Source organism: Vespa crabro, chromosome 2 (genome assembly GCF_910589235.1).
Source record: "Vespa crabro chromosome 2, iyVesCrab1.2, whole genome shotgun sequence".
NCBI lineage: Eukaryota > Metazoa > Arthropoda > Insecta > Hymenoptera > Vespidae > Vespa > Vespa crabro.
Window position 1 is genome coordinate 6,722,166 of NC_060956.1, and position 18,333 is coordinate 6,740,498.

Below are 18,333 nucleotides of genomic sequence, written 5' to 3' on the forward strand. Positions count from 1 at the left end.
CGAGAAAACTTGTGGCATGGATCGTCAGGGGTTCTCATTCGGGTCTTTATCTCTCTCTCTCCCTCTCTCTCTCTCTCTCTCTCTCTCTCTCTCTCTCTCTTTTTCTCTTGTTACATCGGTAAGAGTAAAATAACTTTTAACTTAAGTGCATATGGGTATGTACTCACGTACCGATATGTACGTAAGTAAGTACATACATACGTCATTATCGTACATATACACACACACACATATACATGTGTATGTATATATATATATATATATATATATATATATATATATATATATCTTTAAGATAATGATCGTAGTAGTAAAGTATCGTGAGAATTTGATTGATAACCTAACGAAATAAGAATATTCATGGGGTTATATATATTTTATCATGAAGCATCACGCAATATAATACAATATAATATAATATAATATAATATAATATAATATAATATACAAAGTTTCAGATGAGAAATGATCTTTCAAAAAATTAGCCCGAAGTAATTTCCGAAAGGCATAACTTTCTTTGATATCGAACCGAGATAGAAAAATCTTACCGTGAATAAACACGAATTGTAGCGGGGCCGTAAAGTTTTCCTTACAATGCATGAAATCGAACGCGTTATCGCGCGACGCATCGACACGATAGAACTTTAATTTCTCGCCTTTCGCTCCAGAAAAGCATTCTGTCCTTCTCTCTCTCTCTCTCTCTCTCTCTCTCTCTCTCTCTGTATCTCTCTTACAGACATATACAGTAATACACATTTTATTCGATGGTATAATATAGTCGATAATCTTTGTACGAGATCGTTCCTTTTACTCGATATCGTCTCTCTCTCTCTCTCTCTCTCTCTCTCTCTCTCTCGTGTTATGCGAGAGTGCGTTCACACCGAATCAAGAAAGATATCGTACTCCACCATCCTGGACCATTCAAAGATGAAAGAGCTTTTCTGTCAAGACGGACGGACGGACCGAAGGATCGACGGACCGACGGACGAACGAATGGACGGATGGACGGTTACATAACTACGGGATGCTTATAGGAGAAAAAGAGAGAAAGAGAGAGAGAGAGAGAGAGAGAGAGAGAGAAAGAGAAAAAAGATAGATAGATAGAAAGAGGGAGAAGCATTGTGCTATTCGATGTACATGAGAAAGCGAAAAGGTAGAGGAGGCGGGGGTAGATTTAGAAATTTAGTACATAGACAGTAAATGGGGTATCATGTTCAGTCTAAGGCTTAAGGACTTTTGTTTGGCGTGGGAGGCTGCTAGCTGCTGCACTGGCCGCTTGGTCCCACCTGATCCGACGAAAAGAGAGAGAAACAGAGAGAGAGAGAGAGAGAGAGAAAGAGACGACGGACCCAACCAGACCCATTCACCGGCAAAAGTTTTCGTTTTCATTCGATTTCTTACGTATCGCGTCGCGTGGAATAACGTAAAGATCGAAAAAAACGATAAAATCTTTTCTCCGTTGATGCCGTTTCAAGGAACTTCCCTGATCCGATTGGATATCTCCACCCTATAGATAAATTGACATTCTACAAAAAGGATTGTCAAAGGTTCGTCGATGTTTTGACAGTTTATTTATGTTTCGTTAAATTTCAAATTTTTTTTTTCTAATATTCCTGTACGAATTCACAAACGAAGGTAAAATTAATCCTATCACTTTAACCAGCTCTGTATATAATAATACTGCTAGTTAGATTTTTTTATTTTTTTATTTTTTCATGTATCTTTTTCTTCTTTTTTTTTTTATAGCAGAGTTTGATTCTAAGTCAAAGGTTCAAATGCGAAAGTTTATGAAAGTATTATTGTTGATTGACAAGAAATTTTTTCTTGTTAAAAAATATCACGTAACACGTTAAAGTATAGAAAATGTTGTTTGAAATTGACCTGATGTAATATTTTACGAGGTTTGACATAAGAATTAATAAAAATATCGTACGTATTCAGTTAATTAATATAAACAAATAAAAGAAAGAAAGAAAGAAAGAATGAAAGAAACAAGAAAAAAAAACAAAAAGAAGAAACGAATCAAGTTTCTTCTTTTTCCGTAAGAGAAGATTCGATTAAAATTAGATCTAAGCCAATGTTTTTGGGACGGTCGACGATTCACCGTTGAAAAAGAAGGAGAAGCAAAAGATGATGAAGAAGAGAAAGGGCCCTTCGTTACACTCCAACTTCTCTTCCGCGGAGTAGCTGCTGTTGGTGCTGCTGCTGTTGCTGTCTGGTGTATACAAAACGCCGATGCTGTAGGAAAAGAAGGAGAAGGAGGAGAAGAAGAAGAAGATGAAGAAGAAGAAGAAGAAGAGGAGGATCCGGGGAGAAGGATAAAAAATCGAGTGGAAAAAATGACGGGCCTCTCGCTACCGTAGTGCGTGATCAGGTGAGGCCCTTTTACCAAGACTGGCACACGCGCTCGCGCGTTCACGACCAACGACGTTCTCTCGTAATGATGCTCTGCTGGATGAGTATATCTTTTATCTCTCTCTCTCTCTCTCTCTCTCTCTCTTTCTCTCTCTCTCTCTTTCTCTATGTGTATGTATGTGTATAGATGTGTGTATATAAATACGTATGTATATGTATGCTCCGTATACCTTTCGTGGTCACCGCGAGAATGAAGAATGGGCCTTGCGAAATCACTTTGCCTTCGCGGTTCCTCTTCTCGATTAGTATTACTAAAAAAAAATCATGATATACTTGGAAAGAAACGGTCTGGATTTATTTATTTATTTATTTTTGTTTTTTTTTGTTTTTTTTTCTTTCGTTTCACGTTGAGATTCACATCGAAGGATAAACGATTCGACGTTGCATTAACTCAATGGAATAAATCGTTAAGTTAATTTGTTGGAACATTAGATAAGTAGATATTTAGATAAGTAGATGAGTATTTAATTAAATAGTTAGTTAGTTAGTTAGGTAGGTGCGTGAATAAATACGTAATAAACGATATATTTGCCCCGATTAGTTTTCTTTTAAAACGATTCCTAATATTATTTATCAAAATGACTCGTTGCGATCGATTGGGACAAATGAATTTCGTTCGATCAATGTCATCAAACCGTTTAGCGATTCATTTCTAATTCACAAACACAGATACATATATTATTCGACGTACGAATGTATTATTTATGATGATAGGAACAAATCGTTATAGAAGATGATACCATTACGCAATATATACATAAATACATACGTATGTATGTAACAAGCATATTGAAATTGATTGGCCCGTTAAACATTAATTAAATTCATTATTATAAAATGATCGCGTGTATGCGTATACGCGACGTCCATTCGCGAGGATTATTCAAAGATTGAGAGAGTATATCTTTTATGTATTCGTATTTTTTTTTTCTCACTTCCCTTCTCTCACATTTTAATCCTCCGTCCCTCCCTCTCTCAACGCCTTCACTCTTCTCCGCCCCGCCATTTCAGACCTTTTGGAGCAATTACTCCTCCGTATGATTTCCGCGACGCGGTTAACTAGATACGCGTTGCGGTTTGCCCGCTCACGAAGATCGTACTCGTGCACACGTTTTAAACCAAAGGAGGATGATATCGAGCTTTGGGTATCGATTGGAATGGTGAATGTGAACGATGTACTTATCATCCGAGTAGTTGCTCATAAGAAAGAGTGATGAGTAAGTAGAGTAATGTAGAGTGAGTGAGTAAGTGAGTGAGTAAGTGAGTAAGTGAGTGAGTGAGTGAGTGAGTGAGTGAGTGAGTGAGTGAGTGAGTGAGTCAGTGAATGTATTTCAAAGATAAAGAAGAAAGAAAAAGAGAGAAAGAAAAAGATAGAGATAGAGAGAGAGAGAGAGAGAGAGAGAGAGAGAGAGAGAGAGAGAGAGAGAGAAAATTCAGTGAATGGTCGAAGCAAGATACGAAGAAGAAGGATACGAGGCGAGGAATCAGAGTGGCTTGGAAATGGGATAAGGGGTGAGGGAGGGTAGAAGGGTAGGGTGGAGTGTTGGGGGAGGGAGACGAGGCAGGATGCTGCGCCGTCACGGTACACTAGCCTCCGGACTCGAATCCCGGACCCTCCGGCCACGGAGGTGCATAGCTTCATTCAGGAGAGGCAGCTTTTTTTTTACTTCTTTTTTCCTTTTTATTTTCTTCTTCTTCTTCTTCTTCTACTTCTTTTTCTTTTACTTCTTACTTCTTACTTTTTACCTCTTACTTCTTCTTTTTTCTCTTTTCCCTCTTATTTCTGTTTTTCTTCTTTCTTTCTATTTTTTCTTTTTTTTCTTTTTGTCTTGTTTCGTTTTGTTTTATTTCCTTTCTTTCCCCTTTACCTTTTTACTTTTTCCTCCTTATTCTTTTCTTTCTAATTCACTCTCTTTTTATCTTAGCGATGTTCCTTCCACTTACTTTTTCCGCTTCCATCCTATATTGCATCGTGCCACGAGAAGCGTTGTATCCTCTTCGTCCTCTTAGTCATCGATATTCCGTCGTCGTTGGAGAGAGAGAGAGAGAGACAAAGAGAGATACGTTGATAAGATTTTCTTTATCATATTTCTTTTGACATTTTTTCCTTTTCTTCTCCCAAAAAGAATTATTAGATGGAAATGATTAATCCCATATCCGATAAATAGTATCGATCAATTGATTGATTGATCGATCGGGATCCATTTAGTTTGCTTGTCCGTTTAATTTTCTTTCGAGTTTCTTTGTTAAATTTGTTGAAGAACGAAGTTGCTTTGTCGATGTTCGATTCTTTTGTTTTTTTTTTTGCAATAAACGATAATTACTGATGAGCGATAATTTTGCCACTCTCTCTCTCTCTCTCTCTCTCTCTCTCTCGGGGTCTCTGTCTCTGTCTCTCTCTCTCTCTCTCTCTCTCTCTCTCTCTCTTTTTTCAACTCGAAGAAAGAGAATCCGGAAAAGAAGAGAATAAATGAGGACTAAGGAAGCAATCTGATTTATTATTGATTTCCTGCAGGAGAAAGTGAAAATATTCATTGAAACGTAGCTTATTAGCTCGTTTCGCATTAAATTCGCTTCGATACGTATGATTTCCTCTTCTTTTTTTATTTTTTTATTTTTTATTTTTTTTTTTTGGTTTTCTTTTCTTCTTTCACTTCTTCTTTTTTCTTCTCTTTTTTTCTTTCTTCTTCCTTTTTTTCTATTTTTTTTTTTATTTCTCCCTCTCTCTCTCTCTCTCTCTTATTTCCTTTCTTTTTATTTATTTATTTATTTATTTTTGTACTTTTAACGATAGTCCACGATTTTATTTCGAAATAACGTCTAATTACTGTCTCTCACGCTCGAAATCCTTTGCCCTGCTTTCACGTTCGCGTAAGTAGAAAGACGACGATGGTGCGGCTCGTCGATCATTCCTTTTTCTACGAACGTTTAAAGTGTTCCCTTTTTACGGGCTTGAAAGGCGCTTGACAAATTTTCTGACATTTCGATTAAAATCGATTGGGATATATTTTTGAATGGAGAAGAGAGAGAGAAAAAAAAATTATAAATATATATATATAAAATTATATATATATATAATATAAAATTATAAATATATATAAATATATATATATATATATACACATATATATGTAAATAGAACAAAAAAAAGGAAAGAAATAAAACAGGAGGAATGATAAAGTAACGTCGATGGGAGATCAAAGGAATCGAGAAGGTGGAAATTTTCATTGTAACTTCTTCGTTCGAAGAAAGAAAAAAAAAAGAATTATCTTTTGACTTTGAATATATTCATTGACATGAGAAATTAGCGAGTAAAAGAGAGAGAGAGAGAGAGAGAGAGAGAGAGAGAGAGAGAGAGAGAGAGAGAGAGAGAGAGAGAGAGGGAGGGAGAGAGAGAGAGAACCATTGCAAAATGACAACGAAACCGATTAATCGTCAAAGAGATTAGCGAAACGAGTCTCGCCGGTACCGTTGAACGAAATTAAGTGTAATTTCTGGCCGTGCTCTTCCCTTTACGAAATAAGGTAGGACGGAAGGCGTGGCCGCTACGAGAATTTTATTAAAAGGCGGAGGCGAGGAAATTTCGACGCTTATATATCGTCGGTCCGTTTGACTCTCTATCTATCTCTCTCTCTTTTTCTCTTTCTCTCTATCTCTTTTAGTTCGAGCTGCCTTTATTACGCGGATTGAAAGTAATTATGTGAACGGTTAGTTAGAGAAGAGGTCGAACGTCCTTACACGTCGAATTTAATAATTCAAACCTCTCGCGGAAGGACCCATAGGATAGTCCGAATATCAATCTTCCTTCGCGATTAATCAAAAAGGAGTTTCTTAATGGCTAAGGTAGAAAGACTATTAAGAGTATGGAAAAAAAAAGAAAAAAAAAAGAAACGAAGAAAGGAGATAAAGAAACGATTAGGAAAGATTTTTATGTCGACGTTCGATAAGGAAGAAACGAAAAGGCGACGTTTCCGTTTTCGAATGATTTCAACGTACTACAAATTCCGCTTTCCATCGAACGATCTACCAAGGACGAATTATACTTCGTTTGCGAAGGCCGGCTCCATTCGTTTCACCGATCGTGCCTTGTCAGCGTGCTTCCGTTCTACCGGGAACTCAACGCAAATTTTCTTCTTACGTCTTTATACATTTATAGATATACACATACATATACATATATATATATATATATATATATATATATATATATATATATATACATATATATTACGTACGTAAGAAAAAAAATTTCTTAAAGAGGTAATTCGCAAACAGGATATATATTTACACTTCGAAATTATATTTCTTATCATTTATTTATAATATTTAATTCGTAACGGTAGGACAAAGTGGTGAAGAAAAAAAAATTATACGTCATTACTTTTAATGTTTCTGCACGTAAAATTGTATTCGCATAAAATGAGCCCCGAAGAATGATATCAGGAATGTAAAACATAATTTTTTTTACACTCGATATCGTCACATTAATTTATATATAATGTCTATTTATGTAAATTGAAATGATGAAAGAAAATGGTCGGCCGAAAAAAAGAAAAAAGATAAAAAGAAAAAAAAAAGAAAAGAAAAGAAAAAGAGAAAAATAAATAAGGTGCGAGAGAATGAAATATTTTCTTACTTTCTTCACGTATGCATATATGCCCGAGTATTCGATATATAATGAGCTAAAGATTAATAACAACGGAATATATATTTTTTACGCTTGGAATCGGTCCAATTATTTATGCGTATCTTACTTAAATCGAAATGATAAGACTAAATGGATGACTGGTAAAAAAAAAGAAAACAAAAAGAAGAAAAATAATCAGATATGTAAATTTTCTTCGCATGTGTGTAAGTATATGGCATACAAGTGCATTCGAATGAATTGTACTTAAGAGTAATACCAGCAATATATATTTACAATTGCATTTGTCACGTCATTAATACATTCAAATCCGAAATGATAGAACAAATTAGTGAAAAGAGAAAAAAAAGAAAAAAATAATCGAGAATGCAAATTTTCTTTTTATACTCATATTTTATATTCATAGATTCGGTATATATACACGTGTCTGTTTATCATGAATAAAATAAAATAAATGAGTGATACAAATAGAATATTTTTACACTTGTAATCATCGCGTCATTTATGTATCTATTATGTCGAAATAGTTGGAAAAAAAGTAATGAACGAAACTAAGAAAAAAAGAAAAAAATAATCGCGATCATTAAATTTTCTTTTTACGTGTGTATGTACGCGTGTATATATACATATATATATATATATATATATATATATATATATATATATATATATAAATATATACGTATAATGTATAGATAATATTTATGTAAATCGAAATGGTAGGACAAAATGTTAACCACAAAAAAATTAAAAAAATAATCAAGGACGCCAAAATCTTGCCTCTGTGGAAGTACGTTTAAACGTGATATAAACATGTATTGTACATATGTTCGAATAAAATGAATTGAAATGTTAACAGAATATATTCACGTATGAAATCATCAAATCGTTTAGATACTCAAGTAAATATGGTAAAAGAGAAAGTATTAAACAAAAAAAAAAGGAAAAAACAGAAAAGTTAGAGAAAGAAAATATTATGATCGCAAATTGATCGGGAATGTTCGCCTTCGTTCTTTTGCGTTCTTAAATACAAAGTGAAAGACCGCAACGTTTTAAACCGCGTTCTTCGCTAATGAATCGTGTGATTACCAAAATAAACAAATTCGAATCTTTGAAAATACCGAAATGGCTTCGTTAAAGACGATCTACTTTCGTTAGCGACCAATCAGGATCAGTTTTGATCGACCCTTATATCTCTCTCTCTCTCTCTCTCTCTCTGCCTTTTTTCTTCTTTTTCATTACTCAGTGGCTTTTAACTAATAACTTCAAACGATCCTTCTGGATCTCATATCATGATCTTTTTACTTATCTATTTCAATCTTAATAAATATTATCTATAGGAATATATTTATATGTATATATATTTACATATATATATATATATATATATATATATGTAAATATATATATATATATATATATATATTAATCCTTAAAAATTATAAATATTATGATAAAATAGATCGAAAAAAATTCCAGTAAAAAGCATTTAAGATTCGAGAGTCATTCATCGATTTTTCATTTTATATATATATATATATATATATATATATATATATATATATATGTATATATATATATTTTTTTTTCTTTTTCTTTATCTTTGTACTTTTTAATTAATTTTCGTTGATAGGATAAAATACATAAAGATCGATAACGAAATAATCGATTTGTATCTTTGAAAGATCTAATCAAACGTAATGTGCATTACGACTTAAATCATTAATCGATATGATATATTAAGTTAATAAATTTTGATTAGTTTTCCTCGATTTACGATAATCCTAATCAATTTCTATGATCATTCTTTGATAGTATCATTACGATTTAACGATCCACAAAAGTGAAATGTTGTGTACGTAAAGTTTAGCTATAGTAAGCGAGGACGACGAGAACTTTTTTCTCTCTTTCTCTCTCTCTCTCCCTCTCTCTGTTTCTTTCTTTCTCTCTCTCTTTTTTATCTATTGCTTGGTAATAATAATAATTAACATGGAAAGCGCGGAAAGCTGTAAAATTTTAACGATTGTCTCTAAACGGCTCGTAAAGCGTGCATACGTGTGCTCGCGTCTTGAGAAATCGCCCATCCGAATCCAAAATATACAGAATCGCATTGGAAAGTTTTCAATTTGCATTAAAAAAAAAAAAACAAAAAGAAAGGAAGAAAGAAAAAAGATGTAAAAAAGGAGTTTAGCGATTGATTTTCGAGGAAGGACAATCGAATCGGAAAACAAAGATGAAAAGAGAAAAATCGCTATTGCAAACTTTAAGAAATAACGATATTTTTTAATGTTGTGGAAAAATTAAAAAAAAAGAAAAAAAAGAAGAGGGACGGTAAGAAATCGAAAGGATTTTACCATTTTTTTCCTTTCGTTTTCTTCTCTTTTTTCCTTTTTTCTTTCTTTTTTTTTTGTCGAGAAGTAAAAGGTTCTTAAAAGAAATTAGAAAACTACATAAGACCGAGTACTTGAAAATGGTTTTACAAAAGTTTCAAAGAAATAAAAGATGGATATATATATATATATATATATATATATATATATATATAAATATATATATATATTTATATATATATTTATACGATATAAGATAATTCGAGATTTTAGGTTGGATCCACTCGTAAAGTCATTAAAGAAATAACATTTCGAATGCGATTATTAGATTTTCGAAAAAAGAAGAAGAAAAAATAAAAAAAAAATAAAAAAAAGCAAAGAAAAAAGAGAAAACCTTCCCTGAATTTTGTCTATTTTCTTATCTATTCCCATTTCTTAATCTAGTTAACACGAAACTTATCGTTAAGTTAACATTATAAAAACCATTTAAATATTTATAATAATCATTTGTTATAATTCTTTAAATGTAATATATCCTCGATAAATAATATTCAATTGAAGATTAACATTATCGTATGACAAGGATTAATGTGTAAAATTATCGATATAAAAAATACAGTCTTAATTTGTCATAACTAATGTCCAACATGGCTATCGGTGTAGCTATGTCAAAGATAATGTAAGAAAGTGTTATCAAATGAATATTTTGTTTATTTAAGAAACTTTTTATATGAATATTTTACCTACTTTAAGAAACTTACCAAATGAATATTTTGTCTACTTAAGAAACTCTTTCCAAAACATGTGGGTGAAGTCTCTCTCTCTCTCTCTCTCTCCCTCTCTCAGTCTCGGTCTCTTTTTCTTTTTCTTTCTCTTTCTCCCTTTCTAGAAGACTTCGTTCCGCAGTCTATTACGTCAGGAACAGAGAAAAGTGGTCGGTCGTTGAATAGCCGGTGTTTTACAACAGTGGCGAGAGTCGAACAACCCTCGTGGCTTTGTCGAATCGTTCCTCGCTGCGCGAAATGTACCTGTGGTAAACGTACCGACTACCGTTTGCCCCCACCTCCACACCCTTTTTTCTCTCCCTCGCACTCTTCTGAACGGTCGAGTAGACCTCGAGGGTCCGTGGAATGAAAGAAAAGAGAAGGGAAACACCGTAAAGAGTTAACTTACTGTAAAATGAACCATCGTCGAGCTTAAGACTCGTTGAAACGAGATGAGACGACGACGGTGAGACAGAAAGAGAGCGAGAGAGAGAGAGAGAGAGAGAGAGAGAGAGAGAGAAAGAGAATGAACTAAATTCCGCAAATCTCCTTATACTTTGACTTTTTATTTTTCAACGAAAACTTTTTGTCTTATTAGACGATTAATTTTATATATTGAAAATTTGTTTTACTTTTGATTTACTATACCTTTTTATAATTCGACGAAATTTTTAAGTTACATGAGTCTTAATGAAATACAAATTAATCTTCGAAAATCTTGACGATTTGTAATGGAATAACAGTAAATAAGTCTCCTTAAATACTTTGAGAATTTAATTTATTGTAAAATGGATCATCGTCGAGTTTAAGACTCCTTGAAACGAGATAAGACGAAAGGTAAAACCGAGAGAGAGAGAGAAAGAGAGAGAGAGAGAGAGAGAGAGAGAGAGAGAGAGAGAGAGAGAATTAACTAAATTCCGCAAATCTATTTATACATTGACTCTTTATTTTTCAACGAAAACTTTTCGTCTTATTATACGATTACTTAAGAGTATTAAAAATTTGTTTTACTTGGTTTGATTTGACCGTATTAACACATAATTTCTTTTAATCTTTAGGTACGTGCATTCTAATAATGCACGTATCTAAAAATCTTGAACGATTAATAATTATATTTATTTGATAATATCTTTAAAAATCTTGACGATTTGTTAATAAAATAATGGCAAATAAATTTTAATTAAAGACTTCAAAAATAAATTTATAATAAAATGGATCGAGTTTAAAACTCATTGAGACGAAATAAGATGTAGCCGAAATTAAATAGCACGAATTTAATTATACCTTTGTTTTGAATTTTTTAACAAAAATTTTTTATTTTGCTACTCAGTCAAGCCTCTCTTTCCATCGAGTAATAAAAAATTTGTCTTACTAATTGCTATATTATCACATAATTTGACATCGTCTTTAGTTAAATGCATCTTAACAGCTCATAAATTAATCTTTATTCTGGTATCTTTAAAAAATCATCTTAATGATTCGTAACGCGATAACAATAAATAAATCTGCAAAGACTTACGAGATTTAATTTATTGAAAAATGGATTATAGTTGAGTTTAAAACTCGTTGAAATGATATAAGACGACGGCTAAAGATCGAAAGAGAGAGGGAACTAAATTGAGCAAACCTAGTTACGCTTTGACTTTGAATTTTACCCCGAAACTTTTCATCTTACTAAGATATAGTTATCTTCTAAGTATTGAGGATGCGTCTAACCGATTTCAAGGATCAAATATAATCTCATAATTTAATATCATTTATATAACCCATACGTCTTTACGTCTTAGATTAGAAAAGAATTAATTAAAAAAAAAAAAATTAAATATATATATATATATTTATATATCCAATAGCCCTCGACGATTTGTAATGCGAATGAAACAAATCCTTTCTTATCGTAATACAATTACACCTATCTATCTATTTGATTTCAAACGCTGAACGAGGACAATGGATAACGATGAGATAATGAAAAAAAAAAAAAAAAAAATAAATAAATAAATAAATAAATAAAATAAAAGAAAAAATAAAAAAAAATAAAAAAAAAGAAACGAAACGAACACGATCGTTTCGATTAAATAAATAAATATATCTAACTCGTCGTCAAATATCATAACCTAAATCACAAAACGAAAATGAGGATGAATTCTCACCTGAGGACACATCTTGCACTGGTACTTTCTCGGCGGATGCGAGTGAGGTCCACCGAGATGAGGGTTGAGATGAGACGGATGAGAGGGCTTCACCGTTAGAGGCTGAGGAACCACCAGTAGACTCGCCGGGGGACTGCCGCTGCTAGATCCACCGGCACCGCGATACTGATCTTCCCCTAAAACAAAAAAAAGAAAAGAAAATTGGAAAGGAAGGAAAAAAGAAAAAAAAGCAAAAAAGAACACATGAATGTAATACAACAAATTCAAGCGCTAATCTGTTACGATTTGTTATCGTCTAACGTACATACGTTTCTTACGAAAAAAAAAGAAAAAGAAAAAACAAAAACTCTCGAGTAACTATTTATCAAATCGTCGTTCCTTCTTCCTCGCTCGTAATAATACGAAAAGAGAAGAAGAAGAAGAAGAAGAAGAAGAAGAAGAAAAATAAATAAATAAATAAAAAAAAAAAGGAAAAAAATTTCTTTGATAACGGGAAGAAACGACAAGAAAAACGAAAACAACGAAAAAAGAAAACAAAAGAAGAAGAAGAAGAAGAAGAAGAAGAGGGAAAGAAAGGAAAGAGAGAAAGAGAAAAAAAAAGAAAAAGAAAGCAAGCACTATCGAATACGTGAAAATATACGTGTCCGTTACTTCATATATAGTTGACTCTTAGTTGTTAGGATTTACCGTGGCGGCTAACGACAGATAATTAACGCAGAAGTAGGCAGTTACGAATTAGATGCAGTGACGAGCGCGCGAGCGCAATAACGCGCGCCGTGTGGATGAAAGAGCCCGAGAGTAAGAGTGAGGAGAAGGATGGAATAGGAGGAGGAGGAGGAGGAGGGATTGAGAGGAGGTTGAGGTTGAGGTTGAGGAAGAAGAGAAGGAGAAGAAGGAAAAGAAGAAGGAGAAAGAGAAAGAGAATGAAAGGAGAGGGAGAGAAGACTGACGCAAGAGAACGCCGTGCAAGGGGCAAGGATCCTGCAGGTTGCAAGGACGAACGATCCTCTATTACGAATACTCGTTATTAAGTCGGAACACTCAATATCGATCGTTGTATGAATGTGTGTGTGTTTGTGTGTATACGTGTACATGTGTACGTTCATGTATATATGTGGACGTCTGTATGTATGTGTATGTGGCAAAGCAGGTGCTCTCACACTTGCTACGGGTACGCCTACGTGTAACACTGACTGCTTCTTCGTTCCGATTATGATTTCCTGTTGTTGCTGATTCTATTACTTTAGTTGTTGCCGCCTCTATCGCCGTTAAACGCTTTATATTCCTTTATTCTCCTACGTATTACTTTGCTTCGTTATTAACGTAAGTAAAGATTTTTTTTTTTTTTCGAAACGAATTTACGCATATTTCAAGATTCTCGCGTGTATGCACGTATGCACGGTACGTACGTTTAAACGTAATTTTGTATGTAATTTTTTCTTCTTTTTTTTTTTTTGTTTTCGAAACAATCGACGCAAGGTACAAACGATGGACTTTTCTTTCAAAAAGATCGTGTGGATTTTTTTTTTACTTCTTTTCTTTTTTCTTCTTCTTCTTTCTAATTTGTTCTCTCTCTCTCTCTCTCTCTCTCTCTCTCTTTCTTCTCACATATCTCTACCTTTTTCAATTATACTTTTCAATTTTTTTTCTTTTCTTTCTCCTTCCAGTTTTTCTTTCATATAAAGCATAGTTATGTTATTTTATTATATAGAATAGAATGAAATAAGATTTGAGATTATTTAAGAATGTTAAGATTTTTTTAATAGATCTCTCGATGGAGATCCGGGGATCTATTTAATTCCTTTTTTCTTTCTTTTCTTTTCTTTTTTTTTGTTCTTTGTTTCCACCTTTCTTTTTCTTTCTCAACGAAGCACAATATTACGAATTTATTTGCGAAGATCGGCAATGTACGAAAACGTTGAATTGAAGAAAATTTCATTTCTATTATATTTAATATCACTCGATATGAAGAAATCGGATGTAATCGTTGATTCCCGATCAAATTCACGAAATATCCAATCGGCCATATTTTTGTACGTCGAGCTGGACGGCAAATTTTCTTCTTTTTTTTTTTTTTTTTTTTTAAATCGTTCGATCAATCTTTATATCATATCGATCGAATTTTATAGAATTAAATTTTTCTTCAATCTTTCACAATACAAGTATATATATATATATATATATATATATATATATATATATAAAATATATATATATATATCTACAAATTTAATCATATTGTTATGATAACGTGATATTTATTTATGTATGTATCTATATACTTATATACCTATGTATATATATTTAACCATTTATCTACTTGCCTATATAATAATAATTCTTCTCTCCTTTTCATAATATAACGTACAGTAGTCAAGTTAAGTGTGCGACACGTATGCATGTATGTACGTGTAAGCGTATACGTAACGTTCTCCTCGCGGCATAACTAATTGATCTTTCCAACGCGCTTGAACCCGATAATTAACATTAGCATAAGCGATCTCATGCACGGGGAAATCACGAAGACGATGGCGTAGTTAATAGCGACAATGGTGACGATAAAGTAATAGAAAGAAGTATTAACGTTTCTTTTTCTTTTTTCCTTTTTTTTTACTTCGATCATTCTTCCCCCTCTCTAATTTCGCCTCTTTCTTTCTTCCTTTCTCTCTCTCTCTCTTTCTCTTTCTTTTTAACTTTATCTCTTTCTATTTTTATTTTTCTCTCTCTGTTTCCTTCTCTTTCTCTCTCTCTCTCTCTCTCTCTCTCTCTTTCTCTATCTGTCTGTCTGTCTGTCTCTATCTCTCTTTCTCTTTATCGTTTTATAAATGTCGAGCAGATATACATATTCGTACGAATAGTAGAAACGTTCGTTCGTTCGTTCGTTCAATTTTGCGTGTCGACGTCGACGCTTCGTCGATTCGAAAGTGACTGCCGGCAGTTATGGAGAGATGAAAACGATACTCCTGGGCTTGTAAATCGAACAACAACGACGTTAATCCCGTTTGATAGGTATTCACGTTGTTCCTTTTTCGTGAGCATTGTTTTGTTTTGTTTTGCCATGCTACGTTTTTGTTCTTTATGATCTATTTTTCTTTTCCCCCTCTCGTTCTTTTTCTTCCTTTCAGTTCGTTTTCTTTTCGAAAGGGATCTAAAAAGAGAGATAGATAAAAATTCGTCGACGTCGTCGGATTGAAAGTTGACGTTTCACTTTCGTCGTTCAACGTTCTTCTTTACATAGTACGTATACCCCCTTTCCCCCGTCTTTCATCCTCCAACCCTATCTCGCTCGGCCCATGCGACGATGGGATATATTACGTAGATTGAAAAATACAACGAATGAATATTTTTCTTGAATATGCGACGATTGAAAAAAAATTCCTTTTTTTTTTTTTTTTTTAATTTTTTTGACATAGGTTATTAGAGAAATTAAAAAAGGAAAGAAAGAAAACGTTCTTTTTTATTTACTTTGATCATTTCAATAAGTTTCTCCCCTTCCCCCTCCATCCGAAAGATTCGATTTGTTATCTCTTCGACAGGAATAAAAATTCGATGGAAATAAAGTAAGTAAAAAAATAATATAAATTAAATGTTCTTGGAGTAATAATTGCAATAAATGCAAATTAATTTTCCTGATTGTTAGTTTAGATTATTAGAGAAAATGATTAAAATTTTTTGTTAATTTTAATCGTATTCGAAAAAAGTGATCATACATTTTCTGTATATATTCGACGTATATAAATGTAGATGAAAAAAAAAGAAATAAAGTGATGCAAACATTATTCGTGGTATATCGCGTAAATTAAAATTGTTCATTGTTAATTTAGATCAGGGCTTTTGAAACTTCTATACGTCCGAGACCCACTTTTATAAATGATAATTTTTTCGCGGCAAATTCCTAATAAACTCTTTCAATGTAAATTACTGTTATATTTTGATATTTAACGTTGTTACTTCAAGAATCTCTCATTTAGAATATTAGAGAAATTATCAATTTCGTTTATTTTGATCATTTTACGAGAAAGTAGATTTTATATTCAATGGACATAACGTAAATAAAAAATAATATACATACCTACACATAAACACGCACGCGCATATATATATATATATATAATATTTAATACATAATTATTTTATAATTTATAATTAATAAAAAACTATATAAATAAATTATAGCAATATTATATACATATATATTCATCATGGTATGTAAAAAAAAAAAATTGTTTACTATTATCCCCTAAAGCTATTAGAAAATTTTCATTAATTTTATTAATTTTAATTATTATTCCACAAGATCTGAACATAAGATTTTCTTTTCTCTTTTCTACTCAAAAATGAAATCTTAACAAAGTCAACGTGTCTTTCACATTTTATACTTTTTTCAAAAATATCCAAGCACATGTGATAGTATTAATATGGAATCGAGCCTGTGCGTAAAACAAAATTGGAAAAAGAAAAGGAAAAAGAAAGAGAAAAGAAAGGAAAAAGAAAATATTACGATCACGATGATGGTTAGATCAAAACGACGGTACGTGTATTTTTTTTTCTTTTTTTTTTTTTTTTTAATATCGATTACACCGAAGGACAACGTTTCGTAACTCGCCGTTGAACGAGTAATTTTCACCGAGTACTTCTACCTACATATGTATATACTTGTACTTTTCACGCTGGCTCTTCACCGCTCTCGAAATTCACGATCCAACAAGAGCTCTCATACGTCGATCTCTCTTTTTTTCTCTCTCTCTTTCCCTTTCTCTCTGTCTCTCTCTCTTTCTGTCTCTCTTTCTGTCTGACTTTCGCACCTATTGTACATCATGTGAAGCCATGTGATGGTAAGAATCATTAATGACATATGACGTCACGATGAATGATCTCGCGATGCTTTAAAACGTATTCATTACTTCGACTTTTTCTTTCTTGTTTTTTTTTTTTTCTTTTTCTTTATATTTTTTCTTCGCTTCCTCGAAATAAGAAAGGACAAATCGAGTGTTGAAATTTGTAAAAAAAAAATTTATGTATATTTTAATATTTTCAACGTGACATTGTTTCTCGGTTAACTTCCACTATATAATTTCCACAAGACTCTTTTCTCTCTCTCTTTCTCTCTCTCTCTCTCTCTCTCTCTCTTTCTTCCTTTTTCATTTTCTCATTATTATCATTATTATCATTATTATCATTATTATTATTATTATTATTATTATTATTATTATTATTATTATTATTATTATTATTATTACTATTTTTTTTGGACGTAAAATACATTTTTTATCGCACCTAGAATCTTCTTTGTTATATAAATAATCGCGATATTTGTGAATTAAAAGATAAGAAAAAAAAGAAGAAATAAAAATAAATTAAATTAAAAAATTAAAAGAAATATTCAAGATCGTTTCGTTTTAATATACCACAGTAGAATTGAAGTTTTCGAAAGTCTTACACATGTATATGAAATAATTGTGCCTTAAGAGAGTGTATATAAAAAAAAAAAAAAGAAAAAAAAAAGAATACCGTAAGAGAGATATTCGAGTAAATGATTTGGAAATATGAGCATTGGATCTAGCATAGACATTGGAAAAAATTAATTATTCGTAGGAAAATCAAAGAAAGATATGCCATACACATACACACACATACACCTGCGATGTGCGATAATAAATTATATAAAAAGCGTTCGTTACGTTTACTTCATTTTTTTCCCCTATCTAAAATTAACGAATAAGAAATCAATATAAATGTCGTCCATGACAATATGTATTCTTTACAAAACTTTTTTAAAAATATGTTTACTTTAATTAAAAAAAAAAAAAAAAAAAAAAAGAAAAGAAAAAAAAAACAAATAAATAAATAAAATCATAATAGATACGTATATCGACAATATGCGATAAAAACATATGTATGTAAGAAAGATTTTTCTTTTGTCTTGTTTTTTTTTTCCTTTTTTGTTTTACTTAAAATTAGCAAGTAAAAGGTAAAAATTTCGTCAATGATAAATTTTTACATTTTATCATAACGACACAATAGAT

The 18,333-nt window shown here is 32.0% G+C and overlaps 1 protein-coding gene across 3 annotated transcripts in view; it reads right to left on the reverse strand.

Annotated features, from left to right (window-relative positions):
- Positions 1 to 18,333, reverse strand: part of LOC124432951 (zinc finger protein rotund-like) — a 187,397-nt gene that overhangs the window by 50,088 nt on the left and 118,976 nt on the right. For all 3 annotated transcript variants that reach the window (XM_046982340.1, XM_046982339.1, XM_046982338.1), the window contains exon 5: positions 12,308 to 12,483. In XM_046982340.1, coding sequence (XP_046838296.1) covers positions 12,308 to 12,483 — 176 coding nt within the window. The remainder of the gene's footprint in view (positions 1 to 12,307; positions 12,484 to 18,333) is intronic.